Here is a 26297-nt window from a genome sequence, read left to right on the forward strand (position 1 = left end):
CCCCACTTTCCAAATACTAAACCCTAAATCTTAATCACTAAACCCTAAACCCAAATATAAACTCTAAACCCAAATAGTATAAAACAAAATACATAGTATAGTACGTATAGTCGTAAACTAGAAATTGATAAATAATGAATTTATCAAATAATTGATAGTACAATGATACAACAATCATAGCATACTATTTAGTTTGGTACTTGCGAATGGTACAAAAATATAAGAATCGTACTAGACTATAATTTTCTTTCGCTACATATAGTATAGTCGGCGAGTTCATCTTCTTCACATCTTCCTCTTTTTGCAGACATGGTGATACATGCATTCACTGGTCCAGAATAATTATTCTTCACCATACCATATCAATACAACATACTATAACAATGAAAAAAAATCAAGATCAACAACATTAAACAAACTCAAAAGAAAAAGAAATCGTGACGTCACCTCGTCGTTCTCTACGGTGTCATCTTCTCCTCCAAACTCAATTATACAAGCCCAAAATCTATGCTCTTTTTCGTGTTGAGATGAAGTGGTTTGTGTTTGTATATACGAAAAAGAAACAGAGATTAGAAGAGGAGAAGAAGAAGAAGAGAGATGTGCACCAATGATAACCACAATTTATTAAATTATTTCTTTAATATTTCTTTTAATAAATAATTCTCAACAGGTTACACCGGTTGAATTGAAGGGTAATATAGCATTATTACATAAAATACATATACTATAGATGAAAGTTAGGTATTTTAGTTATCAAATGAATTATAATTTGTTTGAAGGTTATACATCTCAATTTCCCTTTATATAAGAAGATAAATTTTGTTGTTTTTCAATTTTATTTTTTGTATTGGGCTTTAGCCCACGGTTATATGTTTGGCTAAAATTCAAGACTTAAAATTTAAATTAAAAGTTTATTGCTGGAAAATAATATAAACCATAAGGAAAACAATTAAAAGTATATAATTTTTGTATTGGATTTGAGTCTGTTGACCCAAAAGAAAAGATTTGATTGGTAAGACAACAATATTTTTTTTTTTTCACGATGAGATACAAAGATAAATCTTAGTACGAATCGGCGAAATCCGAATTACGAATATCGATCCAGTATGGCACACACGTGTTAACATACGTAAAAATTAAAAGTATATAATTTTTGTATTGGATTTGAGTCTGTTGACCCAAAAGAAAAGATTTGATTGGTAAGACAACAATATTTTTTTTTTTTCACGATGAGATACAAAGATAAATCTTAGTACGAATCGGCGAAATCCGAATTACGAATATCGATCCAGTATGGCACACACGTGTTAACATACGTAAAACACGCTTCCTTGTTCGAGATAATAATTATCCATGCGTCGACAAAATAAAGAAAAGGAAAATAATTGTATTGTTACTGTATACACAACCACCATCAATCAACAGTAACAAATAAAATTATTATTATGCAGCCATTGCTATCTCTCCTTCGTCTTCTTCCTCTTCCTCTTCCTCTTCCTCTTCCATTCTTCTCTCTCTCCCCTCTAAATGCAGCAGCTACCTCTCTCTCATCCCTGCTAACTCTCCCTCTTTGCTCCCTTCTCCCCATGAAGCTCTCTCGGATACTCCCACGAACTGTCCTGTAGGTGAGTTTCGCGCTTTCACTTGATCGATTGATTCAGATCATCGTTTTTGTTGTTTTGAACGATTTAGCTTCTGGGTTTGTTTAGATTTGCGTATTATTTTCTTTCCGATTGTAAAGTTCAAAGCTTTGAAGATAATTCCACTTCTAGGGTTCATAGAACACGATTTGGGTTTATTGCTATTAATATTCGTAAAGATACCATTTTTTATTGTGTTAAGCATTGATGAAGTTTGTTTCTTCCTTTGTTACAGAGCTGAGACGTTACGGTGTTGCTGTTTTGCTTCAGTAGAGATTGCTAAAAAGCTATGACTTTGGGAGGTTGGGGTCAGAGATTCAGACAGTCAGCTTCTTCTCAATCAGATGACTCTGCTTCGGATTTGGCGAGAACCAACCATCACTGCAACCACATGAGTCTTCCGTCCTCTTCAAGCCCATCTTCTCTTAATCCATTCGCATTCAACATCCAGCACGGAGAGAGCAACGCCCCTTACTTCTCCTGGCCTACTCTCAGCCGCCTCAACAATGCTGTGGAAGACCGAGCTAACTACTTTGCTAATCTCCAGAAAGGTGTTTTGCCTGAAATCGTTGGGAGGTTGCCTTCAGGACAGCAAGCCACTACCTTGCTTGAGCTCATGACTATCAGAGCGTTTCATAGTAAAATCCTGCGCCGGTTTAGTCTTGGTACTGCAGTTGGGTTCAGGATCACGCGTGGTGTTCTGACAAATACTCCGGCGATTCTCGTGTTTGTTGCTAGGAAAGTTCATAGGCAATGGCTTAATCCAATGCAGTGTCTTCCTTCCGCTCTTGAGGTTTAGTTATCTTTGAAATTTAATTCCATTCTACATACATGAGCATGATAGGTGATGTGTTGGTTTCTTAATAGGGTCCTGGAGGGGTTTGGTGCGATGTAGATGTTGTGGAGTTCCAATATTACGGTGCTCCTGCTGCAACGCCAAAGGAACAGGTTTATAATGAACTTGTAGATGGTTTGAGAGGAAGTGATCCATGCATCGGCTCTGGTTCTCAGGTACTTCTTCTTCTTTTTATTGTTGCTCCCTCTTCTGCAAAAACTCAAAAGTAAAGACTCAGTTTTGTTTTCCATTGTGTAGGTTGCAAGCCAAGAAACGTATGGAACGTTGGGAGCTATAGTGAGAAGCAGAACCGGTAACCATCAGGTCGGTTTCCTTACTAACCGGCATGTGGCAGTTGATTTGGACTATCCAAGCCAGAAAATGTTTCATCCTTTACCTCCAAGCCTTGGACCGGGCGTCTACCTCGGTGCAGTTGAGAGAGCAACATCGTTTATTACAGATGACCAGTGGTACGGCATATTTGCTGATACAAATCCAGGTACTCCTGTTATGATTTCCATCACAAGCAATGTTCAAGAAATTGTTAGGTGGTAACTAGGGGTTATTTGGATTAATTATAAACTATTAGGGGTTAACGAACAATTGATGTATTTTATATTTATATAAGATGTTTTAGTTTTTGGATTAATTATAAAATTATTTAAATGAATTATCAAAATATACAAAAAGAATATACAAATTTGTGGACTTGCACTAACTTTATTACTTAATTTAATAGAGTTAAATTAATTTAGATCGATTTAGTCCGATTTTAACAAATCTAAACAGTTTAAACCGATAAAATCATATTTTAAGAAAATCGTTTTGGATAGAACCGAGGTGACGGCAACAAATGCCTCGGCGGGGTCTAAACCGATTTTTAGAACCATGATTACAAGTCAATGTATGTGGGACATTGGACATCCTTGTTTCGTACTGACCATTGTTTTGTATCCATCCCAATGCAGAAACATTTGTGAGAGCGGATGGTGCATTTATTCCCTTTGCAGAAAATTTCAGTATGAGCAATGTAACCACAGTGATAAAGGGCATAGGTGAGATAGGCAACGTCCACGTCATAGACTTGCAATCACCTATTGATACCCTTATCGGTAAACAAGTTGTTAAAGTTGGAAGAAGCTCTGGATACACCACTGGAACCGTTATGGCTTATGCTTTGGAATACAACGACGAGAAAGGGATCTGTTTCCTCACTGATTTTCTAGTCATTGGTGAGAACCAGCAGACTTTTGACCTCGAAGGTGACAGTGGAAGCCTTATACTCTTAACTAGTCCAAACGGTCAGAAACCACGACCGGTTGGGATCATTTGGGGTGGTACAGCAAACAGAGGACGGCTGAAACTGATAGCAGGACGAGAACCTGAGAACTGGACAAGCGGGGTCGATCTTGGTCGGCTTTTGGATCTCTTGGAGCTAGATCTCATCACATCAAACCATGAACTCGAAGGTTTATAACTCTTTCATGTTTCATTACGTTCCCACACTTTCATGTCCTTATTGGTTTTGGCTTTGTGTAAAGCAGCTGCTAGAGGACAGAGAAACACTTCGGTTACAGCCATTGGTTCAACGGTTTGCCAGTCATCACCACCGGACCCGGTTGCTTCAGGAGACAAACAAGATGAGAGCTTTGAGCCGTTTATACCGCCTGAGTTTCGTATAGAAGAGGCTATCAAACCAACGCCTGAAGTAGAGGAACATGTGTTCATTGCTCCGTTGTCGTTTAACGAGTCTACTTCTACTAGTCAAAGGCAAGAGAAACTCAAAGTTGATGATCTTGTCGCTTTAAAGAGCAGTTCTGAAGAAGAAGATGAGGTTAGCATCTCGTTGCACCTTGGTGAGCCTAAACTAAAGAAACCAAAGTTTTTTTTAGCTGAAAGTTAAGGGGAGTAAACCGAAAATGGATCCCCTTTACCAGTTCCCGGTTCGGTTTGGTTTGATGGCGATTGATTAAATCCCCTAAAAATTTTATGTCGTAATTGTTCATAGTATTATTATTCTTTAAGTACGAAAATAACATTCGAAGACTGTAGCAGAACTGCATGAACATAAGTTCTATGAAATTCAAAGGTAATACTAATACCCATGTGGGACATTAAACCGAGTAACGGTTAAGAAGTTTTGACTTTTGATTTCCGGTTTAGCCAATTAGAACACAGTTCCGACTACCGCATATCTGGAAAAAGAGCGTTGGTTGGTTAAAAGCAAAAAGGTCGCTTTCCACGGGGATAAAACTTTTGTCAATTTAAGTAATTCATTTCAGAAAATCAGGAGGATCCCAAGTTGAGAAAAAAAATTTAAAATTTTCTAAAAGAATTTTTATAGATAATTTTTCTTAAACCTATTTTTACTAGAATAAGACATAAATATAAACAAATACAGAAGTTCTAATCCGGTGTTTGATCAAAATTCATTAATGTTTTTGTACAAAGAAAGAAACATGTTGTTCAAGTTCTATAAGATGCAATTACAGATTAATATAAATAAATTTATTTAAACTTTTAATCTAATACATATAGAACTGTTCAGCATAATGTCTACTATTATGTCAAGAATCTAAAAATTAAAGGTTTAACGACTTTCCATTGGTTTAGTCAAACTGTAAAAGTGACTTGACTAGCGATGATAGATGGTAAATCTTGATCACTGATCATGTTAATTTTGTAGATTTACTAAAACTTATGAATAGCATATAATTCAAAAGTTATACTATTAGATTTGAATATACAAAATGTTTTCTTTGATTTAAATAACTTGCCAGATGATTTCCCAACTCTGTTGAAATTTTATGTTAATGCGTTACTCTATTCTCTAGGCTAACATCTAAAGCTTTTCACTTTCCGATATTGGATCTTATACTATTTTATGTAATAATGGTCATAGTACCTCTTTTCATTAGTTTTGACAAGAAATCATTAGTGGTAAACATGCTTTTGGTCAAGTGGGGCTCTATGTCTAACCCTAACAGTGCCACCAATCAAGCTTAAAAGTTCTACTTAACCGACAGCCTCATTGATTTATACATATATCATAATGTATAAAACTTAAAAATTACATACAAATGGAGTTTCTAATCTAATATCTTCTACTTTGGAGTGCATGTACCTTTCTATTTATAACACCAATAACATCTCCAAGTTCTTCACTCACCAAATCACAAACAAAACCCCTGAGAAGATGATCTCTCTCATCTTCTTGTTCTTCCTCTCACTCTCTTTCACATCCGATGGACAACTCTACGACGAAAGCAAGAACTACGAAGGCTCCTCCGATCTTGTAAACCTTGAATACCACATGGGTCCGGTCATATCCTCGCCTGAGACTAGTCTTTACATCATATGGTACGGTCGATGGAACCCAACTCACCAGTCTACAATCAGAGACTTCATCTACTCCGTCTCTTCACCGGCACGGTATCCTTCAGTATTCGACTGGTGGAAGACGGTGAGGCTTTACAGAGACCAAACAGGTTCCAACATCACCAGAACACTTGTCTTGTCCGGAGAGTTCCACGACTCAACCTACTCTCATGGATCTCAACTCAGTCGCTTCTCTGTCCAGTCCATCATCAGAACTGCCGTCGCCAACAAGCTACCACTAAACTCTCTCAACGGCTTGTACATGGTCCTGACCTCAGACGATGTAGAGATGCAAGAGTTCTGCAGAGCCATCTGCGGGTTCCATTACTTCACTTTCTCAACCATCGTTGGTGCAACGGTGCCGTACGTGTGGGTCGGGAACAGTAGGAAACAGTGTCCGGAGATGTGCGCGTACCCTTTTGCGCAGCCTAAACCGTTTCCAGGAAGCGGGTTTGTGAGCAGAGAGAAGATGAAACCACCAAATGGAGAGGTGGGAATCGATGGGATGATCAGTGTGATAGCTCATGAGCTGGCGGAAGTGTCGAGTAACCCTATGTTGAACGGATGGTACGGAGGAGAAGATGCAATGGCGCCGACCGAGATAGCGGATTTGTGTTTGGGAGTGTATGGATCAGGAGGTGGAGGTGGGTATATGGGGATTGTGTACAAGGATAGGTGGAGAAGTGTGTATAATGTGAATGGAGTTGGAAGAAGAAAATATTTGATTCAATGGGTTTGGGATCTTACTAGAAACAGATGCTTTGGACCAAACGCTATGAACTAGATACATTAATGTTTGTTACTTCTGTCTCTCTCCATAGAAGCCTTGAGGTTGAGAGCTTGAGGAGACATGTATATTGGTTTATCTTTGCTATATGAAATAAAAATAAACCACACAAATAAATCTCTGTCTCATCGTAAAAATTGAGATTCCTCTTCACCAATTGCCTTATGCAAAGTCATTTACAAAATTCTAGTAATGAGATTGAAAGCAATCCCATCAAAAAAAACCCAAAGCAATCCTAACTTGAAACTGCTCTTTTGCCAAAGCATGTAAGCATTGTTCAATGCTACTAGATATGATATGACCAACATGTTTATGAAGATACAGAAAAAAAAGATTGACCACCTTCATCTTAGGAAGAAACTAAAAGACAACTGCCAAGGATCAACGTCCACATTCAATTGGATACATATCCTCTCCTAGAGGCCTTGTTCTGTCCTTTAGTGTTTCCATCTCAGTGTGAATGGTTATTGACCAAACCGTGCAAGGAGATCAAGGAGGGGGACTTCACTAGCTGACTTTGGGGCCGTGTCAGTTTCAATAGGATTATCATTGTTTCCTCTATCCTTTTCCGAGTCGTCTTCGATTAGTCTTGGCCTCAGTAGCTTCCTTTTCTTGTCCTGAGGAGCTGAATCTTCGAGGCTCTCTTTACACTCTTGATTTAGATTGCTCTTTTCAGCTTGGCTACGACGCTTAAAGTCGATGAATGGTTGCTTATGTTCCACCCCTTGTTCACAATCAGACATATCACCAGGACTAGTCTCGGTAAAAGGAATCATCGAACCATTGTCAAGTGCCTCTTTTGAATGATTCTTTTCCTTTTTCTTCTTGGGTTTAACAAACCTTACAAGATCAGCTGTATCTGGTCTTTTTTGCTCCATCAGATGTTTTTGACATTCGTTTAGAAACGCCATTACCTCATTGACTGGTTCAGCGACCGGAGAAGGATCCTTTTCAGCATCAGGTTCTTTTGGAGGCATAACAAGCCTACTAAAGACACTTTTTCTGGCTCTCTTTCTTTCAGGTTCAGCAGGACTAACACCATCTTTCATTCGAATCACCCTATTGTCAGAGTCAAAAGCCTCACTGCCAAACTCTTCATGTTGTTGATGATCTTGAACTTTGTTCTGAGCTCTGTTCTCTTGATACAAATCAACTCCATCCCCTGGCTCTGAAGGATAAGCAAAAGAAGGGTAAATCCTGGGATCCCTTGCCGTCCTATAGTCCGAATAAGAAGCATGACCTCCAAGTTCTTCTTGGTGTTGATATGCTGCAATTTTATAGTTGACTTCCTCGTTGGGAGACAAATCTGTCGACAAAGGATAAGCAAAGGAAGGGTAGATGCTGTGGCTGGGGTAAGACGGCCTCTCAGAGTTCATCATCATGTTCTCCGTGGCATCTTCAGAAGCTAGAAAACCAGGAAGCTGAGAATGACCAAGATGACCATATCTAGATTCATATTCAGAACGAGATGCTCCAGCTATGCCAGTGCTAGTTTGGTATTGAGGATGTTCAGTAGGCATTGGAATGTAGTAGTCCGGTTCTTCATCAATATCATACCTAGAGCTTTCCATCGCTGCACCTCCCATGATCCCAGGATTACAAGGGTCATAGTGTTCTGTGTCTGATTCCGGAGGTACTGAGCTTTGAGCAGGAACCGCTGAATCTTCTTCAAAAGTAGGGTGTTCCTCGTGGTTACTTTCATGTGTGAAGCCGTCTCTTTCATGGTACTCGTTTTCTAGCCAGCCACCTGCGGGGTGAGTCAAGTTCTTTGGGACTCTTCGACCATTAACTAGCGAATAATCAGCGTCATCATCTGTCCTAGAGCTATTTTTCATGCTAGGGTCATATCTATCCTCGAACCCACGCGATTTGGGATCACCCAGTCTCCTAAAAACCCCAGACGCATCTCGGGAGTAGCCACTCTCTTCTTTTTTGACGCGACTTTCAGATTCACCCCTAAACCCATAGTTTTTTGATAACCTGCGACCAGGAGCATCTCCTGTAGATGTAACTCTTAAGGGAAGCTTACGGTCAACATCTACCTCAGTTTCTTCTGCACGACGATCCCTAAAGCCGCGACCACCATCTGCATTTCCCAACCTACTTTCTAGTTTTCTAGTGGACAATGATCTCTCTAACTTCTTCAAGCTAAACAGCTTCAATAGACTTTGAACCTACAAATAACATTTTCAAACCACAATCCGAATAATTTAACCAAACACAGATAAGTGGAGACAAAACCATAAATATTCACCAAAAATGCAGTGATTTACCGTAGAATAGTCAACCACACACCTGTGACTTTGAGAGTCCAAAGTTGAACTTTTTCGCAGTAAAGTAATTATCACTAATCGCATGACGAAACTCCATCTCACCAAGTGGCCTACAACGCCACTTCTCAGTAAACTTAACCTAAGCAAATGGGACCACAAACACACAATATTAATATAACCAAAACATACTCTATGGATTAAAAAAAAAAACATGAAACCCAAGTATGTACCTGAGCAGGAAACTGTTTCCCAGTAGAGCAGAAAGCACCAGGCTCAATGTTGATAGCACCATCGGAGCAAGCCTGAAACACACCATGTAGCTCCCTAGTCTCGAACTCAAACAAAAACAAAAACATCCCAGCTTTGACATGTTTCACAAAACCAGCTTGACCCATCGGCAAACCGAAAAGCTCTCGTCTAAGGCACTCCCTTCTGGTGGAGCTGTTGGACATGAAGATGGCCCCGTGCTCGGGGAACTCTCCAGAAGCGCCGTTGGACTCCTCCCGAAACTTCCTCCTCCTATACTTCGCCATTGCTGTAGCAGAAAAAAAAAACTAAAAAATAATAATAATAACAGACTAATTTTTCTACATTCACAGTAAAAATCACGAGACGTGTAGAGCCAAAAACAGTAGGTGGATAAATACAAAAAAAAAAAAAAAGAAATCCAGAATCAAACAATCATTCAAACATTTGAAACTAACACCACAAAGAGAAAAGAAAGTTAAATTGAACACTCAAACGAAATCAAAGTCTCACCTAACTCTCTCTCTCTCTCTCAAGCTTATCACAATTAATCAAAACAATCACGCAGATACAAAGATGCTGTAACAGAAAATTAAACAATAACACGAGAGGATTAATGTTCCTCCATTCATGTAGAGAGCTAATACAGTAGATAGATTGAGAATCGATGGCCAAAGTACTAAAACGGTTAAGCGAATAAAACAAAAACTCAAAGAGAAGACGATAGTTAGTAACGTAACGAACATTCACACATAATCAAACAATCAAGTTACTACGAACGATGACGCGACGAAAATGATTAGAGAGAATCGAAGCAATGTTATGTTAGCAATGGTGGTGAGGATTTAAGACCTGGATTGAGAGAGAAATCACGGCTTCGAGTTTCCCTACAAAAAAAAAAAAGAAACAACAAAGAAACATGCAAAACAACCATAAACGAGTCGATTGGAATCAAAAATCGAAAGTAAGACGATGAGAAATCGCGGCTAGGGTTTTAATACTTTTTTGGGGGGGGAGTGTCGCCGGAAGAGAGGGGGAGAGAATCGGAGCGAGGAGGCGATATGAAAAGTAACGCAAATATCGAGAGAGAGAGTTCTGTTTTCGGTATGGGGAGGGGACTCTCTGTTTTCTTTCGGCTATTTATAAATATTCCGGATATTTGCATTAACAAAATCTTCGTAGCCTGTTGTTGCGTGTTGGCCCAAAAGCTTTTTTTTTATCACCTTTGAGACCATCCGCAATGGTGAGATTCATCGGAGTCTTTAGCACAAAGGCATTTCAGATTAATCTTAGATATTTTGGATTTTTGTTTAAAAAAAAAGATGATTATTCATGGGTCACCACGTAGTCAATAGGACCCGTAAACAGTATAAGGATCAATCCTTATCAAAAGATTTTAAAGATTCTTTTTTGCACAAACTCTAAGAAAGTGAACTCTACACCCTCTAAAGATTCCCTTAAGAGCTCCCATTGTGGATGCTCTTAGGATTTTTTTTGTTAAAGTTTAAAAATAGATAAATAACTGGATATCATAGAAAATAAATATAAAATATTTTTTACCAAAAATAAAAATAGTGATTGATAACTCCAATATTAATATATTAATTAAGACATAATTATAAAGAATAATCGTATAAGAAAATATCACAAAAGCTCTTAAACTTTTAGTACTACAAAAGCAACTTTCAATCTACCAAATAACACAGGAAAAATATCATAAGAGTGACATATCTGTCAATTTTTCTGTAGACTGTTAGCTGCAATTTGACTTTAATCGACACTAAAAACATGTGATTAGTTAATTAACTCTTTTGCGTTTCAAAAAAAAAAAAATTAACAGATTTTTTTAACAAATTTGTTTTTAAGTAGAAGTAGTTTCAAAAATTCATAATATTTTCAGTATTTAAAAGTATTCAACGTGGCTATCGAATCTGGAAAGGTTATAAACCTTTACCAGTTTTGTGTAAAATGATGTTTAGTAATCAATACTCCATCTGTTCTATTATAGTGTTACTTATACATTTTATACATTTTTTCACGCATATTAAGAAAATGATTGAAATGTATTTATGTTTTCTAATTGACCAATGATATTTGAGATAAATAGGTTTATTTATTAGATCAATGCATTTTATAATTAATATTCAGCTGAAAATAAGTAAAAACCTTATTAAAAATCTAAAACGATATTTTTTATGTAACAATAAAAAAATCTAAAATGACACTCTTTAAAAAAACAGAGGGAGTACTAATATTAATGCAATAGATGACAAACAAAAATATTCAAAATTAGATTTTTCTAAAGCAATTGATTTAAATAACACAACTGAGGATATCTTAACATATAACACTTCAAAAAATCGTTAGTTTTCATTCTTCTATCATTTTTTTTTTAAATTATGTTTAAAATGACATAATTTTAATATTTGAAAAGTTTCTATATTTTATTTTAAAAACTATGATCTTGATATAAATGATTTGTTCCTGGAAGAAAATGACTTTTATTTAGACATCTCAAAAACTATAGTGTGAAAAAAAACTGTATTTCTTTTTCCAAATAAGAAAAGCAAGACGACAAAATGAAGATGAAAGTGAAAACCTTTACGAGTCCTGAGCCTCTACTTAACGGATACTCTCATCCCTGCGACTTATTATCCTCCATGAACAACAACTCAAGAAGGAGAAGAGTATATATCAAGATATACAAGAGCACTATTCAAAAGCTCACCACATCTCTCTGGTCATGTAAGAACCCAACTCTCACTCTCTCACGCTGGTTTCTGAGATTGTGCCGGTTAATCTTATCTACTTTGAAGTTCCCTACATCCCTCTTGAGTGTGTTTGGTTTCCCGGTTTAGAAAGATGAGTAAACAAAGCACTCAACTGGACTTTTGATTGGCAGGTTGGTAGCTGGAAACGCTTTGAATTGCCTTTTCACTGACACCAGTAGCTTCCAGAGATATTTGAGGTTTGGAGTGACGCATTTCAATGGTGGTGGGGTTGTGAAAAGCTGTAGAAAGGAGGGGTTTGTCATAGACGAACGCGGGAAGTTAAAAAGATTCAACAAGAAGAAACTCTCCAGGAGACGATGTAAGGCTCTCACATCAAGACAGCTTTTTATGATGCTCTATAAGATTTGAATGTTTGTCTTTTCAATGTAAGGTGGCTCTTTGAGGGGGAGAGGATGGAAGTATGGATCCGGTTTTGTCGATGGGATTTTTCCTGTTCTGAGTCCCATTGCTCAAAAGATTCTGAGCTTCATTCAAAGAGAAACTGATCCTGAAAAAGTAGCTGATGTCCTTGGAACTCTTCCTTCTACACATGCCTCTTGGGATGATCTAATCAACGTTGCTGTGCAGCTCCGTTTGAACAAGAAATGGGATCCCATTGTTCTGGTTAGCTTTTCTTGGAGCAGTTTCAGTTTTGTCTGTACATCTGAATGTTGACACTTGTCTTAAATGGCTAAAGCTAACGTTCTTGTGTTAGGTGTGTGAGTGGATATTAAGGAGGAGCTCCTTTCAGCCTGATGTAATCTGCTTCAATTTGCTTATAGATGCTTATGGACAGAAGCTCAGGTACAAGGATGCGGAATCACTCTATGTACAGCTTCTTGAGTCCCGCTGCGTGCCTACGGAAGACACATACGCTCTTCTTGTAAAGGCTTACTGTTTGGCCGGGCTTATAGAGAAAGCTGAAGCCGTCTTAATCGAGATGCAGAACCATCATGTTACTCCAAGTATGTTTTGTGCATCTTCTGATGTTTTATTTGCATTGGTACCTAATAAACATCTTCTTGTCTTGTCATAGGTGCTACTGTATACAATGCATATATTGAAGGGTTAATGAAGAGGAAAGGAAACACAGAAGAAGCAATCGATGTTTTCAAGAGGATGAAGCGGGAACGGTGCAAACCAACCACTGAGACATACAACTTGATGATAAACTTATACGGAAAGGTTTAGCTTTCATGTGAACATAGTTTTTTTTTTTGGGAGATGTCATGTTCACGTTCATTGCGTTTTGTTGTCAGGCAAGTAAATCATACATGTCCTGGAAGTTGTTTTGTGAAATGAGAAGTCACCAGTGTAAACCGAACATATGCACATACACAGCACTAGTGAACGCATTTGCTAGAGAAGGTCTTTGTCAGAAAGCTGAGGAAGTTTTTGAGCAGCTTCAAGAAGATGGGCTTGAACCTGATGTATATGTCTATAACGCTCTCATGGAAGCATACAGGTGATTAGTTATTAAACGTATATTACCCTCCCACTACAGACTGATGATGCCAAGAAAATCATTTAACACCTTAAATGTAACATCCTCAATATCTCGAGACAGTCGTGCAGGTTATCCCTATGGTGCTGCTGAGATCTTTTCGTTAATGCAACATATGGGATGTGAACCAGACAGAGCATCCTACAACATCATGGTCGATGCTTATGGTAGAGCAGGTCTTCACTCAGGTAACACACAGTAAACATTAGGAGTCAGCATTGCATACATTCTCTGTTCTGATTAGGTGGACGTTCTGTGTCCCATTCGAATTCGGCTTAGTTGATTCAGATATTTGGATTTTTTATATTATGCTCATAAGCTCCATATGGATTTTTGGGTCAGTTTCGGTTCGGTTACTTTCGGGTTTCAATTGATTGGGTTATAATCAATATCTCTGAAATTGCGTAGAAATCCTTTTTAGCTTAAAATTTTGACAAAAAAATACTGAAAATATATAAATTATTCACAAATCTAATTAAAAATTCGATAAACTATCTAAACTAACTATAACTATAAGTATGCAAAATACTCCCTCCGTTCAAAAAGATAGATTTTTTAGAAAAAAAAAAAATTGTTTCACAAAGATATATATTTTGTGTTTTCTATGAAAAAATTGTAAACTTCAAGAAAATTAATTGATTTTATTGAATTACTATTGGTTAAAAGATATTGAAAATTGCAGAAAACGATACATTTATTATAGTGATTTAATGTGTTTTTTTAATATGTGTGAAAACGCAAGAAAATCTATCTTTCTGAAACGGAAGGAATAACAAATACAACAAACTACGAAAATCTTTAAAACCCTTTAAAAAATCTAAATTACGTAAACATATATAAAATGTCTGTGAAAAAATTAACATATTTTACTAATTTTGGATTCTAATTCGAATTTTGGTTCGGAGGAATTGTACACAAATGCGAAAGAACCTAGTTCTTAAGTCCCATTCGGATATTTTTTAATAACGGTTTAAATGGATTTTTATTTTTTCGGTTCGGGTTGAGGTCCGAATTTCGATTTCAGTTAATATATTTGTGTGTGTTCAAAAACCAGATGCAGAAGCTGTGTTCGAACAAATGAAGAAACTCGGCATATCACCAACAATGAAATCCCACATGCTGCTTCTATCAGCTTACTCCAGAGCCAGAGACGTGACAAAATGCGAAGCCATCGTGAAAGAGATGAGCGAAAACGGAGTAGAGCCAGACACGTTCGTACTAAACAGCATGCTCAACTTGTACGGCCGGCTAGGACAATTCACCAAGATGGAAAAGACTCTAGCCGAGATGGAGAACGGTCCTTGCAAGGCGGATATAAGCACGTACAACATCTTGATCAACGTCTATGGCAAAGCCGGGTACTTGGAGAGAGTCGAAGAGCTTTTCGAGGAGGTCAAGGAGAGGAAGCTGAGACCAGACGTTGTGACGTGGACCTCGAGGATGGGTGGCTACTCGAGTAAGAAGCTTTATGTGAAGTGTTTGGAGATATTTGAGGAGATGATTGATTCGGGTTGTGTGCCTGATGGAGGAACAGCCAAGGTGCTTCTTAAGGCTTGTGCTAGTGAGGAGCAAGTGGAACAGGTTACTGAAGTGATTAGGACAATGCATAAGAATGTGTCTGTGAGTTCTCTTGTCCCAAAGCTAGTGGCTAAGTCATTAGCTGTGTCTACTTGATAAAGTTTGGAACTTTATGAACAGTAGTGTATGTACATTATTCATGTTATATAATATATGGTCTAATGTCATAATCGCATAATCAATCAGAAAGTGATATTTATATGAATAAAGGTTTGGTTTTTATAAGCATAAAAAGCAAACCCACCAAACCCTTTTGTCGTATTGATAAGCTGTTCGGTGAGTGCACTCTCTCTTTCTCTCTGGTGTTGCGTCGGCGTTTTCTCGATCGCTACGAAAAATATGGCTGCTAGGTTTTTGTGGGCTTCTAGGGCTGCTTCTCATCTAAGGATCTCCGTTGCCCAGCGAGGGTTTGCTTCCGGTGATTCTCAATTTCTTGATTCGTTTCTCGTTGTTTGATGATTGGTTTCTCTCTCTCTCTGTGATAAATTGAATCTGAGATTGTGCCTTCTAGAAATGATGGGTTTATGTGTTCTTATATCTGATCGGCTTATAAGTAAAAGATGGAGACTTTTGCATTTGTTGGATCTATTATCTCCGGATCGCTAATAGCTTTATGTGTCTTGCGTAATAAAGTTTGGATTTTTATGAAGGCAGTGTGATGTTCATGTGGTTTGCTTTTTTTTCTTCTCGCGTTTTGGAACTCATTGTTTGTTTGCATGAGTACACTCATTTATATCGGTGTGATCTTTATTGTAAAGTTAGTACCTTTTTTAACGAAGCTTCGAATGTAAGGAACTATGTGTTTGTCTGAAAACAACTTGGTTACAGAGAAAGAAGATCATTATGTTTAATCTAATTTAATTAACCTTATTGGTCATTTTCTCTCTTTTTGTCTTGGTTTAGTGGTGTTGAAGGATTTGAAATATGCTGATTCACATGAATGGGTGAAGATTGATGGGAATAAAGCGACGTTTGGTATAACGGATCACGCGCAGGACCACTTGGGCGATGTGGTCTATGTTGAGCTTCCTGATCTGGGACGTTCGGTGTCACAAGGTGAGAGCTTTGGAGCGGTTGAAAGTGTGAAAGCAACTAGTGATATCAATTCTCCAGTCTCTGGTAAGGTGGTTGAAGTCAATGAGGTGCTGACCGAGTCCCCTGGATTGGTGAGTCCTCTTCTAAAAAATCAGCATTAGCACTGCGTCTGTGTGTTAAACCGTGATAAAACTTTGAGAATATTGGTTCACTACCAACCAATATAGATTTGATTCATTGACTGACATGTTGCTTATGTTGCTGATATGATTTTGTTTGAACTGACAGGTGAACACGAGCCCATATGAAGAAGGATGGATCATAAAGGTGGAGCTGAGTGATGCGGGCGAGGTAGAGAAGCTGATGGATTCAGACAAGTACTCTAAGTTCTGTGAAGAAGAGGACGCCAAGCACTGATCTTTTTTTTTTCTTCGGGAAGCTTCCACTGCAACAAGGATTGTGTTACACAAAATTTCGATATATGTAGATGGATGAATCGAGATAATTCCGAAGATTTGGATCTATGCTTCTCTTTTTAAGTATTGTTTTGAATAATAATGGTAGAGAATAATAAGCTTTTGGCATTTACAATTTGATTTGATCTTTCATGAATTAACACATATTTGTTTCAAATTTGGCCTCTTTATGTTTTTTTTTTTCAATCTCTGCATCTGGGATCTTTAAGTGATAGAATTGATTCTTGAAAAGGTTTCTAACATGAGTAGAGACCAAAGGTCTTGAGCGACCGATCCGGCTGATTAATGCTGAAGAAGGATCCGTAGGCAATAATACTAAGATACATAGTTTATATCTCTCAAGAAGTGTTGATACAAGATTCGGACCCGCAAAGAAGAATCTAATGAAAGATTTATCACACGAATTAGGTAGAAATATATCAATCATACCAACCGCATGGAACTGTTTTCTTGTTCTTGTCTGGTTCAGGAATAAACCTCAAAAGTTTTAAGTTTTAAATGTGAAAGGAAACAAAATCTTGTGTGGTGTAATGATACTGTGCACGCACAGTGAGGAAAATATTTGGGAATGATTGTTGCTTATTGTGGAAGCCAAGCACTCAAAATTGGCCGACAAAGCTACGGAGATGTACCTTGTAATACAAGATTCTTGCCTTGTCAACCCTAATAATTATTATTATACAAATACAGTACTTTCTTGCTTCATATCGAATTTTAAGTATTTCTTTTATTTTAATTTATCTTATCATTTGTTCTTTGTCATGTCTTCCACTAATAATATATCTCGGAATCATGATTCATGAAGAAGAGCTGGAGAGAGCTGGAGGGTGGGTATTTTTTTACCACAGGTATATTATGATTTACCTTACTACCTATAGTGGGAAAGATAAGAACTCTAATCTCTAATTCCATATGTTGAATCATTCAACCACTGGAGCTTCATAAGCTACTATGTGTAGACTTGAAAAAGAGATTGTATATAAACAAACGAATTATCTTTAAATCAATTCTAATATTGAAAAGATGGAATGTTTTTGTTTTGTTTGTCAACAGATGGAATGCTTGTTTAAATCAGGACAGTTTATTTGGAAAAGGACCGAGCTACTAAAATTCGCAAATCGCCACGATGACATAATCAAAAACGTCAGAAACATAAATGATCAATTGAATCATACAGTAGTTTCACACAGTAATTCCAAAATAATTGACAATTAGTACACCTAAAAGCAGCTTTGTAGTAGAGGTAATGATAATCACAAGTGGCATTTAATGCCATCAAAATCACCTTTGATCTTTGAAATTAACTTACTTCCTGTATAAAGAGTAGTAAATTAGTTAATGGACTTATCCTCCTCATCTTCGTCAAAAACTTGGGAAACTTATTTATATCTCAACCACCCAACAAGAGCATTTGTATTTTTTCTTTTTAACAGAACTTAACTTCAAAAAAAAAAATAATAATAATAATTCCATTAAAATAATAGACTGTTTTGTCCTCCTTAATTTTGCTCGCTCTCTCCTCTTCCTCTTCACCGTCTTCATCTCCGGAGAAGATTGAAGAAACTCAGATCTGAACTCCAACACTCACCTCCGATCTCACCGAGGCAATTTTCCTACTCGACTTTCCCACATCGGAGCTTCCTTCCTCAGGTAACTTCACTCTTCACGAGACTCTTGTTTGACCTGGGTCTTAGTTATACCTAGCTCCTCGAGAAGACATCAATGGAGTAATCAATCGCGATTCCTAGCTTCTTAAACTTGTTTAAGATCGTATGCTATAGAACTTTCACTCCAATTAGCTGACGGAGGTGTTGTTGAGAATCACAATCACTGGGTTTAACATACAATCCTCGAGTCACGATTCTCAGGAATGCAATCGTGTAATGTTGATTCTGAAATCGAGTTTCCCCTTACTTGCAGGACTTTCTTTTTACTGGATTTTGATCATTCATGGCGAATTCCCGTCAATACTATCCATCTCAAGATGAATCAGCGTCTCCAACTTCTGTGAGATCCAGGGAATGGGAGGGTCCTTCAAGGTGGACTGAGTACTTGGGACCTGAAATGGCTTCATCAGTGTCGTCTCGAAGCTCCAAGCACACGACTTCTGATGGGCATGTTCAGAGCTCTGCTGCCTCCACCAAGGCTTTGAACATACAGTGGGTAGTTCAAATGATCGAGGTTGCGGAAGGACTCATGGCTAAAATGTATAGACTGAACCAAATCTTGGAGTACCCAGATCCTATTGGTCATGTCTTCTCTGAAGCGTTTTGGAAAGCGGGTGTGTTTCCTAACCATCCGCGGATTTGCACGTTGCTCTCGAAGAAGTTCCCTGAGAACTTTACCAAATCGCAACTCGAACGTGTAAGTAATTAGTTCGTTTTCGTTTTAGGCTTAGTGTGTGCTTTTGCTGTGATGGTAATAAGAAATGTGCGTTTCTTTTTGCAATATTTACGCAGATTGATAAGTTTTCGCTGGATAGCTTGCAAGATGGTGCTGAACTTCACTTACAGAGCTTAGAGCCATGGATACAGGTACCTATCTATGTGATATGTTGTTGGGTCAATGTTCTGTTGTACTCATATTGTTCTTGAGGATAGTGAAGCATCTCGACATGCTCTATAGTCAAGCTTCTAAAAGTTTGCTCTATTAATTTCTTTCCTTCTCATAAAGGACTAGCTTTGTATATATATGTTCACGCATATATGGTGCCTAAGATATGGTTTTCGCCTGTAAATTGTATAAGAGTGGTATTTGTTAGCCTTCTATTTCAGTAGGGTTGTCTTCATTTTCCTCACGTCACCCATTTTTTCTTTCTTGAATCAGCTGCTGCTCGACTTGATGGCATTTCGCGAACAGGCACTACGGCTTATATTAGACCTGAGCAGCACCGTGATTACTTTGCTGGTAAGTCAACGTCCCTCATCTGCGTAAAGTATTTACTTGCTTTTGGTTGAAATTTTGAATTCTACTTTGAACTCATATCTTGGGTGGAGTATGAAAAACTTCGACATGTTAAGTTATATTTCTACTTGTCAAAATTTTGTCTGTGGGGATGAGGATATAATTGTTGACTCTTCATTATTCATGATTAGCTCATAACTTAGTTCAGTGTTTTGCAGCCTCATCAGAACTCACTTATACTGCATGCATTCATGGATCTCTTTTGTGCATTTGTCCGAGTCAATCTTTTCGCAGAGAAGGTATGCTGAAAGCTTATTTGGATTGATTAACATACATTTCAGTTAAGACATACGCTTCTTTTGTTACCAATCTCTAAGAATGTTTATTCTATCAAAGTAGATTCCTAGAAAAATGTTGCTGCAAGTCTACAATCTTCTGCATTCGTTATCTAGAAATGATCGAGACTGTGACTTTTATCACCGGTATGAATTATTTTTTCCTTGTAGTGTCATTCGTTAATTTATATATAATCAATAGGCCAATTATCATGAATTAATACTCTTCGTCTTTCATCCAGCTTGGTACAATTCATAGATTCTTATGATCCGCCATTGAACGGCTTACAAGAGGATTTGAATTTTGTCAGCCCGAGGATTGGAGAGGTTAAAATTTCGTCTTTGTTTGATTTGGTTATCTGGCTTATTAGGATTTCACTGGATTGTAAGATTTGAGACTGCACTTGCTATAACCAAATTAAAAATGAACGGGTATACTATGAGCTAATACTGGAATTGATACATCAGCACTAACAATGTTACCCATTTTCTTAGGTCCTGGAGGCCGTAGGACCCAGTATTTTTCTATCTGCTGACACGAGGAAGTTGAGAAATGAGGGATTTTTAAGCCCATATCATCCTCGATTCCCAGACATACTTACAAATTCTGCTCATCCGATGGTGCGTCTGAACGCCTAGATATTTATCAACATTAAGACTAAAGATTCTCTGAATTAGTAGGATGCTATAAGTATTTCCCGTTAACAGTTTTCTTGTGTATAATGTTAGTAACTGCATATTTTTACATTGTTGCCTCCTACAGAGAGCGCAGGACCTTGCAAATGTTACTTCGTACCGAGAATGGGTGCTACTTGGATATCTCGTTTGCCCTGACGAGCTTCTTCGTGTTACTAGCATTGATATCGCCCTGGTACAAATCTTTTTCTTCCTTTGGTTCTTGATTGAGATCTTGATAAAGAAGCACACAGTTATCTTTCACGAGGGTTGAACACAAATCAGAAATTATCTGCCTCTCTCTGCTGTTTTCGAAATTGGTTGTTTTTGGACTAGTTGTGTGAATTTATGTCCTTTCATGTCGATTGTTAATTTATTTAAAGATTACTAGCTATGGAGTACAAAAAGCTTCCAGTTATATTTACAGATTGCATGTTTATGCTGTCTTTAATAAATGTTTACCGCCCTGTTGGATTTCAGGTTGTGCTAAAGGAAAACTTAGTTGTGACTTTATTCCGGGATGAGGTAAGTTGATATCAAATGGTCTGCGACAAAGAGTTTTGGCTTAGATTGGTTTTCATAAGCTGACTATGTTTATCTAACCATGCAGTACATCATGTTGCATGAGGACTACCAGTTGTATGTTTTACCTCGTGTGTTAGAATCAAAGAAGATGGCAAAGTCTGGTCGGACTAAACAAAAGGAAGCTGATCTAGAATATAGTGTAGCAAAGCAAGTTGAGAAGATGATTAGGTAACTCCATACTTTAGCTCCAGTTTTATGGCTTTATGAGCCACATCTAACTTCATAATCTTCATATGATACTGGAGAATTGTGATTTCAAGAATATTAGCTCTTGATTATACAATTTAATTATTGTTCTGGTCGCTGCTTTCAGTGAGGTGCATGACCAAGCCTTGCAATTATGTGATGCCATACACCGAGAAAGAAGAATATTGCTGAAGCAGGAAATAGGGCGGATGGTTTTATTTTTCACAGATCAACCAAGTTTGTTGGCTCCAAACATTCAGGTTAGCTGGATGTTTGAGTTTCTTTTGCTTGTAACCTAGGTTTAGGCCGTTGCATATACGGGATAAAGGTTTAGCGTCTGTCACTGATTGGTTGTACTTAACAGTCTTCCTATCTAGTGGTATACTCATAAGCGTTCTTTCTTTCCCTGAATTCCTTAATTATTAATTTGTTTACTTCCCTTTCTTAGATGGTATTCTCTGCATTGGCTTTGGCCCAATCTGAGGTTCTCTGGTATTTTCAACACGCTGGTATTGCATCATCAAGATCCAAAGCTGCTCGAGTGATACCAGTTGACATAGTAAGTTGATTGCATGAACGTTCAAAGTCGCTCAACATTGTAACTTTGACTTTCAGTGAACTCAAATTTGTTATGATTACTCATTTGTTATTCATTATTTCTTAGGATCCAAATGATCCAACCATTGGCTTCCTGCTTGACGGAATGGACCGTCTTTGTTGTTTAGTACGCAAGTACATCGCAGGTTTGTTAATTTGAGATATCACATCCTCGGACATTGGTTGTCATTAGATGGGTTTGAGACGCTGGTATTGGACCCATTGGGACTCATTAAAACCTTGATAAGAGCCCTTTGATCAGTACTGGTGTTCAAAATATGGTGATTTCAATGGTCTTTGTTTATTGAAATGCAGCTGCTCGAGGTTATGCACTATCATACCTTTCTTCATCTGCTGGAAGGATTCGTTACTTAATGGGCACTCCTGGAATCGTGGCTCTGGACCTTGATCCAACGTTGAAAGGCCTTTTCCAGCGTATTGTGCAACATCTAGAAACTATACCCAAAACGCAGGGAGAAAATGTTTCTGCAATCACATGCGATCTATCTGTAAGATGCTAGACTAGATCCACTTATTTTTAACTCGGATGATATATAGTTACATTATTCTTTTAATGATAATCAAAACACCCTAGATGGTAGATTTCTTCATGTTCCAGTTCCAGATATTTCCCATTTGCTAGGTCTTCCAAATATTATATGGTAACTTGGTTCCAACAAGGTTATATTGTTTACTCATCAATCTGTTTTCGTAATGCTCCACACCTCTTGTTGTATAGGAATTCCGAAAAGATTGGCTGTCCATTTTGATGATTGTGACTTCTTCTCGATCGTCGATAAACATCAGACATCTGGAAAAAGCTACCGTCTCTACAGGGAAGGAGGGCTTGCTATCTGAAGGAAATGCAGCTTATAACTGGTCCAGGTACTGTTCTCGTCCTTATATGACCATTATTTGATTATCTTCTAGAAGGAAAACAGCAAAGCTAAGATCCTAAAAAAACCATGTTTTCTCAAAGCAGATGTGTTGATGAGATAGAATCTCAATTATCAAAGCATGGAAGTCTGAAGAAACTATATTTCTACCATCAACACCTCACAACTGTATACTTCTTGTTGTTGCTCATTGTCCATTATTTTCCCGTGTCATCTTATGCATAATCTGACATTCGACTGTTGTTAAAGGTTTTCAGAAATACAATGTTTGGACCAGAAGGGCGTCCCCAGCATTGTTGTGCATGGCTTAGTGTGGCTAGTAGCTTCCCAGAATGTGCTTCGCTAATAAATCCTGAGGAGGTAAATCTATATTTCACTCTACCGCTGTACATGTCTGGATCATGAGATTCTTGCATGCATTCAAGTAGTGTAACGACCACCAAGTGAGCAACTGACCACCATATCACTCTTAGTATGCCAATAAATAATGAAGTGATTGTAAAATTAAATTGACTTAGTTATCGTGTTTGCATATGTTCCATGGCAGCTCAAGTTGTTGACGGTTTGATGTTCCATTAGCTACTATTGAATTTTGAATCTTTCTATTAGCATATCACTTCTTTTGTTAAAACAAGCAATATACATGTTCTTTTTTTGGTGAACAACGAATTCTCATTGTTTATCCCCGTATTTCCATTTTTCCTATATCAGTGACAACATCTACTAAACGGAAATACTCTTCTTGTCTTTCTCCACAGGTTACCAAATTTGGGCGAGATGCAGTGCTTTACGTCGAGTCTCTTATTGAATCAATAATGGGCGGACTGGAGGGACTAATAAATATTCTTGATTCAGAAGGCGGGTTTGGCGCTCTGGAATCACAGGTCTCTAACCAAACTCAATAGTATAACGAAAGAAATCTTTTATTTGACTACTGTCCGCAAACTGATACGTTGAGCTTTCACAGCTTCTTCCAGAACAAGCTGCAGCGTATCTGAATAATGCATCTAGAATTTCTGCTCCTTCAATGAAGTCCCCCAGGGTTGTAGGCGGAGGCGGGTTCACTTTACCTGGCCATGAGAGCTATCCTGAGAATAATAAGTCTATCAAAATGTGAGCGCCCGAGTCTAGCCTGAAGTTTTTTTTTCTCCTTCGTGAAACCACTGCCTCTTGTATGCTGTTATCTTAAGTATCTCCTTGTGATGGCAGGTTGGAAGCTGCAATCCAAAGGTTGACTAATCTGTGTTCAATTCTGAACGACATGGAGCCTATTTGTGTTATAAATCACGTATTCGTCCTAAGAGAGGTGAACTTTCAATCTTCTATATATCAACTCAAGGATCTATCTATAGAAAGAAAACATATGAATGGTTGAATTATCCTATTCGAAATCCGTTAATTAAAAAGATTATCTCATTGGAAAGAGCCGATGAATTATGTCATCGTCTGGTCTTGTTAAGCTTTTTGACTTGATCCTGCTGTTTCGATATTTGCAGTACATGAGAGAATGCATCCTCGCGAATTTCAAGAGAAGATTTCTCACTGCACTACAAACTGATAATGATCTTCAACGGCCTTCTGTGTTGGAGTCTCTTATAAGGCGGCATATGAGCATAGTCCATTTGGCAGAGCAGCACGTTAGCATGGACCTAACCCAAGGCATCCGAGAAATTTTACTCACAGAAGCATTTTCCGGCCCTGTTTCCTCTTTGCATTTGTTCGAAAAACCTGCTGAACAGCAAAACACTGGATCTGCCGTCGAAGTTGTGTGCAACTGGTACATGGACAATATCATCAAAGACGTGTCTGGCGCAGGAATCCTCTTCGCTCCGAGGCACAAATACTTCAAAAGCGCAAGACCAGTCGGAGGGTATTTTGCAGAGTCAGTCACTGACCTCAAGGAATTACAAGCGTTTGTTCGTATATTTGGCGGCTATGGTGTAGACCGGTTGGATAGGATGATGAAAGTACATACAGCTGCTCTTGTAAACTGCATAGAAACATCTCTGAGGTCGAACAGGGAATTGATTGAAGCAGCTGCTGCAAGTATGCATTCTGGTGATAGAGGGGAGCGAGATGCATCTATCAGGCAGATAGTGGATTTGGATACTGTGATAGGGTTTTGTATTGAAGCTGGTGAAGCGTTGGCTTTTGATGAGCTCCTAGCTGAAGCTTCTGGAGCTGTTCTTGAAGACAATGCAGCCTTGATTCACTCGATGATCTCCGGCATCGTTGAGCACATACCCGAAGAAGTACCTGAGAAGAAAGAGATCAGAAGGATCAGAGGCGTGGCAAATGGCAATGGTGTATCTGTGGATCATGACTCTGAATGGGTTAGGTTAATCCTCGAAGAAGTTGGAGGTGCAAATGACAACTCATGGAGTTTGTTACCTTACTTTTTCGCCTCGTTCATGAGCTCAAACGCCTGGAACACTACTGGCTTCAACATCGAGACTGGCGGATTCAGCAACAACATCCACTGCTTGGCTCGGTGTATAAGCGCCGTTATTGCAGGAAGTGAGTATGTGAGGTTACAACGTGAATACCAACAGCAGCATCAGTCCCTTTCCAACGGTCATCAGTCTAGTGAAAATCTAGACTCAGAGTTTCAACCTCGTGTAACCGCTGAAGCAAGCATCAAATCTTCAATGCTACTCTTTGTTAAATTCGCTGCGTCGATCGTGCTAGATTCATGGAACGAAGCAAACAGGTAAAAGTAATCTGTTTCTTACATTTTTATTTGCATCATCATAAACCATCTTCCTTGTTCTGCAGATCTCATCTTGTAGCTAAGCTTATCTTCCTGGATCAACTATGTGAGAGCTCTCCGTACCTGCCAAGAAGCTCCCTTGAATCACATGTTCCATACACAATCCTCAGGTCAATCTACACTCAATACTACTCCAACACGCCGTCCACACCGCTGGCAACTGCATCCCCACACCATTCCCCATCTGTATCGCTCATCCATGCTTCTCCCTCCATGAAAAACGCGACCACACCCCGTGGTAGTGGTAGCGGCAGTAGCACTGCAGCAGGTGCGGATTCAGGGTACTTCAAAGGCTCATCATCCTCAGTCTACAGTCAGGAACACTACAACGAACCTGAGACTGGAACCTCTAGGAACAATGAAAACAACAAGAGCAAACAAAGGGGTAGTTCTCGTCGTTCTGGACCGTTAGATTACAGCACGAGCCATAAAGGAGGGTCAGGATCAAACAGCACAGGTCCTAGTCCACTTCCAAGGTTTGCTGTCTCTAGATCCGGTCCCATCTCATATAAACAGCATAACTAAGTAAAAGAACACTGCCACATTCTACGAAATGAAAAAAAAAAAAAATACAATTATGTAGAGAGATCAGATGTGTACAAATCATTGGCAACACACTTGTTAATTGTTGTGTTTATTATGTTTTGGATCATTTGCACTTGTAATTCGCAAAAACAATTATGCTTATCTTATGCTCTTGGTCATTTTCATCATTCTGTTATTTACGTATATTAACAATCATTTTCACATTTAACCAACCAAAATAATTAATTACTATAAAATTTACTAATTAGGCTTTAGTGATAGGTTATCTGATCAGAATTTT

General features: G+C 38.2%; 6 protein-coding genes across 7 annotated transcripts; 5 read left to right on the forward strand and 1 right to left on the reverse strand.

Moving 5' to 3' along the window:
• Positions 1-1438: 1438 nt before the first annotated feature.
• On the forward strand, positions 1439-4598 carry LOC106342035. Its single transcript, XM_013780813.1, has 6 exons — positions 1439-1625; positions 1876-2433; positions 2508-2651; positions 2734-2974; positions 3444-3944; positions 4020-4598. Exons 2-6 carry the CDS (start codon positions 1930-1932, stop codon positions 4376-4378), a joined length of 1749 nt encoding a protein of 582 aa, XP_013636267.1. The 5' UTR covers positions 1439-1625; positions 1876-1929; the 3' UTR covers positions 4379-4598.
• A 940-nt stretch (positions 4599-5538) lies between these two features.
• LOC106342036 (protein EXORDIUM-like 7) lies at positions 5539-6742 on the forward strand. The gene has a single exon (XM_013780814.1). The coding sequence runs from the start codon at positions 5594-5596 to the stop codon at positions 6635-6637; it is 1044 nt and encodes a 347-aa protein (XP_013636268.1). The 5' UTR covers positions 5539-5593; the 3' UTR covers positions 6638-6742.
• Positions 6743-6771: 29 nt separating this feature from the next.
• On the reverse strand, positions 6772-10284 carry LOC106342037. Of its 2 annotated transcripts, XM_013780816.1 has the most exons (5): positions 10161-10284; positions 10012-10046; positions 9144-9448; positions 8936-9052; positions 6772-8814 (listed from the first exon to the last, which is right to left on the reverse strand). In XM_013780816.1, the coding sequence occupies exons 3-5, from the start codon at positions 9444-9446 to the stop codon at positions 7105-7107; spliced, it is 2130 nt and encodes a 709-aa protein (XP_013636270.1). In that variant the 5' UTR covers positions 9447-9448; positions 10012-10046; positions 10161-10284; the 3' UTR covers positions 6772-7104. The 2 variants fall into 2 exon arrangements, with proteins under 2 accessions (XP_013636270.1, XP_013636269.1); XM_013780815.1 differs by having other exon boundaries at positions 10012-10273.
• A 1490-nt stretch (positions 10285-11774) lies between these two features.
• On the forward strand, positions 11775-15182 carry LOC106336585 (pentatricopeptide repeat-containing protein At2g35130). Its single transcript, XM_013775449.1, has 8 exons — positions 11775-11904; positions 12062-12249; positions 12322-12554; positions 12646-12895; positions 12967-13115; positions 13190-13395; positions 13498-13622; positions 14489-15182. Coding segments are annotated over exons 1-8 (1773 nt in total). The 5' UTR covers positions 11775-11902; the 3' UTR covers positions 15109-15182.
• Positions 15183-15221: 39 nt separating this feature from the next.
• On the forward strand, positions 15222-16667 carry LOC106336587 (glycine cleavage system H protein 2, mitochondrial). Its single transcript, XM_013775450.1, has 3 exons — positions 15222-15430; positions 15916-16178; positions 16336-16667. Exons 1-3 carry the CDS (start codon positions 15352-15354, stop codon positions 16462-16464), a joined length of 471 nt encoding a protein of 156 aa, XP_013630904.1. The 5' UTR covers positions 15222-15351; the 3' UTR covers positions 16465-16667.
• A 1305-nt stretch (positions 16668-17972) lies between these two features.
• Positions 17973-26184, forward strand: LOC106342064 (protein NAP1). The gene is made up of 23 exons (XM_013780859.1): positions 17973-18173; positions 18444-18887; positions 18983-19057; positions 19350-19430; positions 19646-19726; positions 19827-19909; positions 20005-20089; positions 20258-20383; positions 20526-20633; positions 20918-20962; positions 21048-21190; positions 21336-21468; positions 21657-21767; positions 21873-21951; positions 22121-22314; positions 22545-22690; positions 22788-22869; positions 22951-23061; positions 23460-23585; positions 23669-23814; positions 23911-24007; positions 24198-25411; positions 25477-26184. Exons 2-23 carry the CDS (start codon positions 18474-18476, stop codon positions 25994-25996), a joined length of 4200 nt encoding a protein of 1399 aa, XP_013636313.1. The 5' UTR covers positions 17973-18173; positions 18444-18473; the 3' UTR covers positions 25997-26184.
• Positions 26185-26297: the final 113 nt, after the last annotated feature.

This window comes from Brassica oleracea, chromosome C4 (genome assembly GCF_000695525.1).
Source record: "Brassica oleracea var. oleracea cultivar TO1000 chromosome C4, BOL, whole genome shotgun sequence".
In the NCBI taxonomy this organism is placed as follows: domain Eukaryota; kingdom Viridiplantae; phylum Streptophyta; class Magnoliopsida; order Brassicales; family Brassicaceae; genus Brassica; species Brassica oleracea.

What these genes read in the sequence shown, in the direction of transcription:
- LOC106342035 (XM_013780813.1), top strand. Translation starts at nt 1,930, where the DNA reads ATGACTTTGGGAGGTTGGGGTCAGAGATTCAGACAGTCAGCTTCTTCT. An exon ending in GTCTTCCTTCCGCTCTTGAG is followed by an intron (nt 2,434 to 2,507) that starts GTTTAGTTATCT and finishes GTTTCTTAATAG; the next exon opens with GGTCCTGGAGGGGTTTGGTG. An exon ending in ATCAAACCATGAACTCGAAG is followed by an intron (nt 3,945 to 4,019) that starts GTTTATAACTCT and finishes TGTGTAAAGCAG; the next exon opens with CTGCTAGAGGACAGAGAAAC.
- LOC106342037 (XM_013780815.1), bottom strand. Translation starts at nt 10,093, where the DNA reads ATGGTTGTTTTGCATGTTTCTTTGTTGTTTCTTTTTTTTTTTTGTAGG. An exon ending in TGATTTCTCTCTCAATCCAG is followed by an intron (nt 9,449 to 10,011) that starts GTCTTAAATCCT and finishes TTTCTGCTACAG; the next exon opens with CAATGGCGAAGTATAGGAGG. An exon ending in GGAAACAGTTTCCTGCTCAG is followed by an intron (nt 9,053 to 9,143) that starts GTACATACTTGG and finishes CCATTTGCTTAG; the next exon opens with GTTAAGTTTACTGAGAAGTG.
- LOC106342064 (XM_013780859.1), top strand. Translation starts at nt 18,474, where the DNA reads ATGGCGAATTCCCGTCAATACTATCCATCTCAAGATGAATCAGCGTCT. An exon ending in AATAATAAGTCTATCAAAAT is followed by an intron (nt 23,815 to 23,910) that starts GTGAGCGCCCGA and finishes TTGTGATGGCAG; the next exon opens with GTTGGAAGCTGCAATCCAAA. An exon ending in ACGTATTCGTCCTAAGAGAG is followed by an intron (nt 24,008 to 24,197) that starts GTGAACTTTCAA and finishes CGATATTTGCAG; the next exon opens with TACATGAGAGAATGCATCCT.
- LOC106342036 (XM_013780814.1), top strand. Translation starts at nt 5,594, where the DNA reads ATGTACCTTTCTATTTATAACACCAATAACATCTCCAAGTTCTTCACT.
- LOC106336587 (XM_013775450.1), top strand. Translation starts at nt 15,352, where the DNA reads ATGGCTGCTAGGTTTTTGTGGGCTTCTAGGGCTGCTTCTCATCTAAGG. An exon ending in CCAGCGAGGGTTTGCTTCCG is followed by an intron (nt 15,431 to 15,915) that starts GTGATTCTCAAT and finishes GTCTTGGTTTAG; the next exon opens with TGGTGTTGAAGGATTTGAAA. An exon ending in TGACCGAGTCCCCTGGATTG is followed by an intron (nt 16,179 to 16,335) that starts GTGAGTCCTCTT and finishes TTGAACTGACAG; the next exon opens with GTGAACACGAGCCCATATGA.
- LOC106336585 (XM_013775449.1), top strand. An exon ending in GAAACTCTCCAGGAGACGAT is followed by an intron (nt 12,250 to 12,321) that starts GTAAGGCTCTCA and finishes TTTCAATGTAAG; the next exon opens with GTGGCTCTTTGAGGGGGAGA. An exon ending in GCTCTCATGGAAGCATACAG is followed by an intron (nt 13,396 to 13,497) that starts GTGATTAGTTAT and finishes ATCTCGAGACAG; the next exon opens with TCGTGCAGGTTATCCCTATG.